The following is a 9,292-nucleotide window of genomic DNA, read 5'->3' as shown; positions in this document are numbered from 1 at the left end:
CCTCATCCCATTGTAATTTCCCTTGTAATATTTGCACCTTGGCCTGGCCTTATCTTGAACTAGGTAACAGTTAAATCTGAATGACAACACTGTATGGTGACTGGTGCCAACTGGGGCAAGGTGTTCCAGTTTGGCCACCATACCCTCCTCGTTTGTTATGATGAGGTCAAGTGGCTTGGGTGTTTGTTCCCCTCTGTAATGTGTCGGGTCTCTCACATGTTGGAACAGAAAATTATCTCTCAGAGTTTCTACAAAAAGAGTAGCAGGATTATTCAAGTCATTCGGGGTTGACTCGTTTCTCCAGTCGATGTCGCCATAGTTAAAGTCCCCCATGATAAGGAGGTGGCTGGGGTTGAGCATCGCCGCATTGTTTATTAAGGTTCTTAAGTTCCTTTGATTTAGTGGGCCACAGTTCGGGGATCTGTAGATACACCCGACGATAAGTAAGTCCCCTCCCTTTAATTTAATTTTACACCACTTGGACTCTTCAAAGACATCCTCTCCCTGTACCCTCGCCTGGCTGGCTCTAAGGTCTTGCCTAGCGTAGATAACCACACCCCTCCTGCAGGATTCTTGAGTTAGGTTCGTAAATGAGTCATATCCAGCAATACTGAACTCACATTCCTCTGGGTCGATTCTCCTGTTCTTGTACAACAGTTCTACAACTCCTACAATATCTGGTTGGTGTACTCTTAGTAGTGTTTCAAACTCCTCCCTCTTATCCAGGAACGTGTCGGTATTAGTGTACATGACATTCAAGCCAGAATTTGTTCTCGGTAACGTCTCTGCTCTTAGTAATAAACCCGCTCCACCCACATTCTCAGAAGCTGCAGCATTTGCTAAGTACACTGTATTTTGCAGGGTGTGGTTAAAAATTTCATTGTTTACACGGCGCTCGTTCCCTCCTGTCCGGTAGGCTGAGCTGGTGCCGCCTCCCGGGTGGGGGGTTGAGTGGGTGGAGGGTGCACTGCTGCCCCCTGGCCCTGTGTCGGCACACTTGTTTCCACTACCCTCCCCCTGAGTATAACCCATGTGCACCTGTCCCCGTTCCTTCTCGACTCCTCCCTCCTCTGCTTCAAGTCCAGCAGGAGCTTCTTGTGCTGTTCCCTCTGCATTACCGTGCGGTCTGGGTGAATAAATACATCTCGAAATGCCTCGCTCCTTGCTAAGTTTTTTGCCTGCCGGATAACTTGCCATTTTTCCTCCTCACTCCCTAATGTGATCCTGAGGGGGCGAGGCTTAGCCCCCTGCTTTTGTCCCAGTCTCCTCACATCCTGAGGGGTTGCTGGAATCTTCAGAACCTCTGTGCAAATATTTTGAAACAGCACCTTGTCGTGTGTTTCCTTACTCACAGTTCCCTCTGCCTGGCTCTCTGGGACTCCAAAAACTATTACATTGTTCCTGCGCTGGAGCCGTTCCTGGTGTTCCTCCTCTCCCCTAACAGTAGGTCCGTTAATTTTCATTTCTTCGACACACTTTTTCAGAGTCCCAATCTGCTGTAGAACCTGTACTGATTCTGCATTACTCTCCGCCCCCCCCCACCCGTGGCCCTCCTAATACGTCCGCATAGCTCCTCTTAGCAACCACCTCCATTCTATTAGCTACTTCCTCAGTCTTAGCAAGGATCTCTTTCTCAACTTGCTCCAGTTTGTCAACCAGCAGGGCTCCTGCTTCATCTATTTTCGTCCCTAGAGAACTCGTTCCCTTATGGATTGCAATCGCTTCATTCACCTTGACTATGCAGCCAGGGCAATACCAGCAACAGCCATCAAGCTTTACGGCAGTTAGTAACTTCCTAGACGTTGCATTAGTTAGGCCTGCATCCTCCATATCCGACGTCTCCCTGCAGTAATCACATACCAAACTCATGGTTGTTGTTGTTGTGGGGGGGGGGGTGCAGACTGTGTATAGATCTACACCTATTTCAAAGAAAATAAAGAGAGAAAAAAGTACTTAGCTACTCTCTGTTGCCTATGGAGTTGTCGTCTGCGACTGCGTACACTGTATCTCCCTGTGAATGGTGTATTGTAGGCACAGTTTCAGTCCTTGAGCAAGCACACAATCAACATAAAATAAAATTTAAAGTCTCTGTGGCACCTATGACACGACTTGGTTTCAGCTGGCACGGTGCCTTTCCAGCTTGCTTGCTAGTGAGCGCTCACTTTAAGTTATTTACAACTTCAGCGGTCACTGATGACACTATGAACTATCACTGTGTACACTGTATCTCCCTGTGAGTGGTGTATTATAAACACAGATTCAGTCCTTGAGCAAGCACACAAACAAAATAAAATTTAAAGTCTCTGTGGCACCTATGACACGAATAGGCTGGCAGTTGTCCTTACCAGCTCGATTGCCAATATGTATTCACTTTAAGTTATTATAGTCTCTTCTGCATTCACTGATGACAACTATGAACTGATTTAACTGAAGGCACAGTACTACACTCCCTGGTTGGCCTTTATCACAGCCGTGACCACAACACCCTAAAAAATAAAATAAAATAAAAGCTTTGTCATGTGGCAGTGATTGTGTGGTTATAGGCCTGTGACCCTGGCTGTACCTCCAACTCGGTGGAAATTGAGTTTTCAAAAATACAATCGTGTCTAGCATGAAAAGTCCGACATCGATTTACACTTTCACCTCACTAAGACGATCTTGACGAACTTATGTAATCACTGTCCAATTTCTGCCGCTCTACATCGAAGGCCCGGATGCCGAACACGCTTTGTTACAGAGACGCAACACGACCCGCCCGCCCTAAACTCACAAATTCAGTACTGTTATTATTATTATTTACAGACCTCAGGCAGCTGGGAGGTGAGGACTACAGGGTGTGTTTACGAGTCTATAACGGCAGCTGTGGCATTGTGTGGTCTAGGAACAACATCCTGGGGAACTTCAACTTTACGGTGACTTGTAATGTCGATGCCATTGATCCCAATACCGCAGGTGGGTGAATCGTGTAAATGCTGGGGTATTGCTCTTTCAAAACATTTCCCAGTTATTACAGGACGGCAAACGTGCATACCTTACTCTTCTGTGTAGTTTGTAGCCATTCGTGTATCTATGCAGGTTCCCCGTATGTGAGGGGGCGGACTGCCCTAAGGACTATGTTTACATCCCAAGGGGCGTTCACGGACGATACTGTGGCCTCGGCTTTCCCTACACCGTTTTCTGTGGTTCCCTCTACACAATTTTCAGGGAGTCTCCCCTACACAGCTGTAGACACCCGTTTATACACAACCAGACATTTGTTTATACATAACTGTATGGAAACCTGGAATCACAAGTTAAAGGTGTCTGTTTATAAGTGTAACATGCAGGTGTTTGGTACAGGTGTGAGTACGTGAGTGCGCATATAGTAGTACAGTGCAGTACTTGTTTCCTCCAGCCAGTCAAGCCTTTCACGCTAGACGTACAGACGGATCATTACGAGGTGGAGAACGGTGACTTTGGTCGTCGCGGATTCAGGCTTAACTTCCATCAGACGACTTAATGCCCGCGAGAAGATACTGCTCCCAAAACCACCACCTCGAGTCTCAGAGATCGTTGGTCAGATGTTTCCCTCTAAATGGATATTATATTGCACTTCTATGGCTGACCCTTAACTTAAATCATAAGAACTGATCTATTTGACTCAAAAGGTTCGTAGGTTAAATTTTCCCATGTGACACAAGTACCCGTCCACCTGGCTCAAAGATTTGGAGGTTAATTTCTTCCTTATTTAAAGATGGAAAACCATACTACATTAGAGTCTCACTCTTTGTTAATTTCTACGTCATTCTTTAGTGTCCTTACTAGTATCACTTGTCATTAACAAGAGTTAAGCACAATTTGTGTCATTAACAAATAAAAGTTTTAAAATTGACCTATGTGCTGAGTATGGTTATTACATCACATTCATGTACTATATACTGTACAGTGCATGTAAACATTTCATGAATAACACAGAGGGAACCACATCTGAGTGTGGTTACAGAACCCTGAAGCAGAGAGAAGAATATAACACACAATAAAATAAATGACAACAAAATGGTGTTTCTCCACTTCTATATAAACTCATTATCTCTGCCTTCCCTTTTATTCTAATTTATCCATTTACGCACAATTTATTCGCATTCAAAAGTTAAATAAATTTAATTAAGAAATCTCACTCAGTGAGGTGTTGGAGGTACAGTACTACAGCCTCTTAACAGGCTCAAATTCCAAGGTCAAAGTGTTATCCAGTGTGACCCTACCAAATATCGCAGGTGTTCTCCGTGTGCTCCGGTTTCCTCCTGTATTGTACTTATGCTGGACAATTAAAGTCACAAAGGCGCAACAAAGTGAGAAAAAAAAATTTACCGACCGACCGAACAGGTAGTAAGTTGACGTGAAAATTGTAAATTAAAAAAAAATGTATAGAAATATAATAATAAAGACCAATATTTTTCACACTATTTTTTACAGCAAGTGGTTATATGATATACTTTACATTGTATACCAAACAACCACTTGCGGTTATATGATATACAAAATATAATGTAAGAAGCATTCGCACAAAATTACACATACACTTTCTATAACCATTTTGTATCATTAAAACAAACAATCCAGTACTGTACTCACCACACTGTACTTAAACCAGTTGTACATCACATCTATATGATAAGGATCCTCCATTGTGGTGGTGGTGTGTTTCAGTCCCTCCTAATGCGTGTTGCTGCTGCTCAGTGCGTATTCCTACCCCTTCACGTGTGCTATAGCCCTTCCTGTTGTGTTTCAACCCGTTTGTATTCTGTGGCCCCCTCCCAGCGTGTTGCAGCTCTTTCTCGCAGGATGTTCCGTCTTGTGTTTTCACTGTGAAATACATATGCAACATAAGTTAAAGTTTATGATAAACAGGCTTAAAAAATATTACAAACGAGATAAATAGCAATGTCAAAATTTTTAACGTCATAAAATGTAAATTGTCTAATTCAATGAAAGTTGTCCATTCTTTTCAGGTTCCGTCGATGCCTTGCTTACCTTACGTCTTGACCTTTGCCAAGACCCGGAATTCCTCCCATAATTTTACTGTGCATATTCGGTGTCTCTTTGTTAAGAAATGTTAAGATAGACGAGCCTCAAAATCGATTAAGTTTTAGTTACTTTAGGTTACTTTAAAAAAATGGGGTTTAGGTTATGTACAAGGAAAGTTGGAGTTACATGCCAAGAAGGTCGGCAAACCATTGAACCCAAGAACGTCTTTTTCAATTTCTGCTCTTAGGTACTCAAGTTTTTGGTGTTTGTACATTGCCTACCTAAGCCATTTTTCTGCAAACATTCTTATTTTATTAATTTAAAAGGATATAATGGAAGAGGGAAATTACGGAATAAAACACGGTGAAACACTGATCATATGACAGTAAATGATGTCTCTACGTGCTTTGTACATGAAGAAATTAATTATTTACCGTAAATACAACTCCACACAATCTAAAGCCAATGCGAGTCCTCTGATTGTTTACAACCGACCCCCTTGGTCCGAACGTGCTCTCTCGTTCACAAAAAAGTAAATTACATCATGGCGCTTCAACAAAGTTGTTTTCATTGGTACCAGATATAATAAGTATTTCCTGTTTAAAATGGCGGGAAGTTTAGGGCGGAGGAGCCCGGCTGGGAAGTTAGGTAAGGTTGGATAGGATTGTTTGATTTGTTAGGTCAGGTGGTAATTATATAGGATTAACCCACGAGCAAAACTGATTGAAAACAATTATAAAAACCGGATTTTCATTGTTATATTATAGTGGACACTGTTGTAGTTTGTGGAAATATGTTAAAAACAATATTTTTATTAAATAAACGCTACTTAACATTTGTGGGTATGAAGAACAGACCTAACCAACCAAACCTACCTAACCTTACTTAACTTCCCCGGTATATTAAACAGAAAGAACTTACCAAGTATGATAAGGTGAAATTTGAGGCATTTTCTGGACGTAAGATGATACGGCCGCATAGGCGCTATGTAGCCCTGGCGGGTTATTCCTCCTTATTCCTATATAATAGCCAGTCAGGTTTTATGGAGTTCAAGTAAATGTCGCCTCTTTTAAAATACTTACTATATTGAAAAGAACATTTGTGGAAAAAATAAAGAAAATCGAATAACTCCTGGCCGTAGCGGTGTTCCCATACATCATGGAACAATGTGATGTCCTCAGAAGGAGAAACGCAAGTTAACACGTCGGTAAGAATCACTGGCCATGGAGAATAGTGTCGTATCTTAATTTAAAATTAATCACTGGGAAGGTTCACAAGTAGGACACACAATTAGTACAATAAGCCTGACACGTCCCTAGACCTAAAAGAATAAGCGCACATAAAGGACTTGGAGCAAGTTAGCCGACCGTGATGGCAAGAGATGTGCTGGAGAGAGACACCAAAGGTTGACACGAATTCTGTTGCTCCTGATTTGTGCATCGGCTTTTAAAACTTCTTATTGGGCAGAGCTTATGGAGGCGGGACTACCGATACTGAAATGTGATTGGTTCCCTCAGTGCCGTCAGCTGGTGTTCTGGAAACAAGTTGGAGCACAAAGGAGGCAGTGAGAAGTGCTGACTGCCGTCCCTCTGTCGCGCCGGGATTTCTAAGTTTTCTATACTGGCAGACAGCTAGAAGGGGAAATGCGTTACATTAAGGTCCCGTGTTTCCACTATGTCCAGCTATAACACAACTATATCAATGTAATCTTAGAACATGTCCATATAGGCATTGTCCTCACCTGTCATTTCCTCTTCATATTAGTACAATAACGCAAGAAGTAGAATGAAACTGTAAAGCAACTTGTATTTTGTAATAGCAGTTAGCCGCGTTCATCTGATTAATTGCCTATCTCTTGTTTTATCTTGCTGCTCATTTATTTACTAGTTGTATAAAATAAAAATAACTATAAAATTCGACTGACACCAGAATTGGAAATTGTAGGCCTACCTACTAAAATCATGTTCCAAGACTGCCAATTTATGTAAACCTATCGAAATACTGTGGCTAATGTGTAAGCTCGCTTTAATGTGTTTGATAATATTGTCAATTCAAACCTTTACCGGAGTCTCAAATTTAAGTATTAGGCGAAACATTTATTTCTGAAAGAGCACCAGGTCCAGCTCTCAATATATATCTTTCCAAGAGTCTTTCATGACGTGCCTGCGTGCCTAATTCATGACAGCAGACACGAACCACCCACACCTAACTAAAACAAATCTAGCCTCAGAAGCTTTGGTAGTTCGTTTGGTTTTATTTTGGCACCAGCTTTTGTACTATGATCATAATAATGTACCTAGTATGTACGGAGGTTTTTTATTTCATCAACACACTTCCATACTCAGCCCAAAAGCAAAAATTTATTGGGTCGAACCCAGATCAGCAACCACAACCTAATTAATAATAAACCCACGTGCCATATATGTACCGGTAGTTATTTGATGCAGCTGGATTCAAAACCTGATTGTAACTTGTACTGTATCAGATTAAGATGCATGATAACGTTTCAAGATTGTACACAATAAATTCTATATTTTACTCATTAATAAACATCAATTAAACGCTTCCTCAACAGAGAATTGCGAGAGGTGGTGGGGTCGTTCCTTACTTGAAAGGCTTTCAAGTATCATACACAACAAAAACAAAAAAAGATAAGCATCCCCAGCCATAAGTTGTAAATATACGGAAACACACATTCAGTACATGCACACAGATACAGTACTTACAACATACAGTACTTCTAGACACATACTCAAAGATACATATAACACAGTATACAAATACCTAAAAACATAACAATTCACCTACACCTAAAATACATAAATAAATATACAGTACATAAGCAAGTGTACATACTATACATTAATAAACAGGCTCATACCCCTGAAGACGCCCACACCGAAATTCTCGCCCGACTGCATCCTTCCCCACCTCTATGTAAATATACTGTATGGCCTGACAGCTGACATACTACTCGTCTGGGGATAGATGTCCTACATAAGCTAAACCTACAATCTTTCGCCTTGAGAAATTGAAAAATTCAAGACGTTGTTTCAGATTAACACAAAAATCCAAATTAAAAATATATTTGTTAAAAAAAATAATGTCTGAAAAATACTTCGTATTTAATGATACCAGAAAATATATGCATCTGTTGACAAGAGATATTGTGTTAATATTCTTATCTACAGCAAACGGAACGAATCAAGTGAGGGAAGAGATTGAACGAGTCGCGTGGTGCTATGTCAGCGGGTTGTGGAGGTGCCAGTAAGCTGATGGGCTATTCTTGGCACCTTGACTACCGACTCAAGGAAGTCTGGTGCCACCAGGAGTAAGACGGGCGGAAACAAAACTAATACCAAGGGAATCTAACACAATCAGTGAACGGACTTAACAAAAACGGCACAGTAACTCCGTATCAACAAGGGCCCATAGCACGAGAAACAAGATTCAGAAACACATTCAAGCAAAACAAGGCCTTAACACTATCAACACAAGGCCTAAACACTGTCAACACAAGGCCTCAGCACTATCAACAGAAGGCCTTAACACTATCAACACAAGGCCTTAGCACTATCAACACAAGGCCTTACACTATCAACACAAGGCCTTAGCACTATCAACACAAAGCCTTACACTATCAACACAAAGCCTTAGCACTATCAACACAAGGCCTTAGCACTATCCACACAAGGCCTTAGCACTATCCACACAAGGCCTTAGCACTATCCACACAAGGCCTTAGCACTATCAACACAAGGCTTAACACTAGGAACACAAGGCTTAACACTAGGAACACGGGGCCTCGACATTAGTTACAAAGCCTCATCATCTTCACCCCGAGACCTCAACAGTCAACACTATGTCTCAACATTGTCAACCCGGGGCTAACACCTGCCACAGAGAGGCTTCATCGTGAACATTGAGTCCGGGACATGTACCTTCACCAGGTGGTGGGGGCGGGCAGACTGATCCTCTCACCTGGGCCCTAGCCCCTGGCACGGGTATGGGTCGTCTCTGGCAATGTTGGCAGTAGAGCACTTGAGCCCCTCCCCACCCATCGTCTTTTGAGTTTTTTGTTTGATGAACAAAAACATTACTCGATTGAATATAGAATGGGTATTTTATTTTACTATTTTATTAATTTCTTTATATTTACTTTCATCCTCTTTGATTTTTCTTCTTGTTTACAAAACGGATGTAAAGGAATCTCCCCACAACCGTTCATGGAAAAATGGACTTCTTTTAGTTTTCAAAGTAAGGTTACTTTTCGTCTAGCCCTCGCTAG

General features: G+C 41.7%; 1 protein-coding gene across 1 annotated transcript in view; it reads right to left on the bottom strand.

Moving 5' to 3' along the window:
- The window catches only part of LOC121861640 (SET domain-containing protein SmydA-8-like), a 21,447-nt gene extending 12,424 nt beyond the window's left edge, over positions 1-9,023 (bottom strand). The window contains exons 1-2 of the mRNA XM_042359535.1: positions 8,946-9,023; positions 4,612-4,842 (exon numbers count right to left, since the gene is read on the bottom strand). Of these exons, the coding sequence (XP_042215469.1) occupies positions 4,612-4,665 (54 nt within the window). The 5' untranslated portion in view covers positions 4,666-4,842; positions 8,946-9,023. The remainder of the gene's footprint in view (positions 1-4,611; positions 4,843-8,945) is intronic.
- Between the last annotated feature and the right edge of the window lie 269 nt (positions 9,024-9,292).

The sequence above is a fragment of the Homarus americanus genome, unplaced genomic scaffold, assembly GCF_018991925.1.
Source record: "Homarus americanus isolate GMGI-L3 unplaced genomic scaffold, GMGI_Hamer_2.0 scaffold9847, whole genome shotgun sequence".
Taxonomy (NCBI): Eukaryota; Metazoa; Arthropoda; class Malacostraca; order Decapoda; family Nephropidae; genus Homarus; species Homarus americanus.
This window is presented reverse-complemented; position numbering and strand designations above follow the sequence as displayed.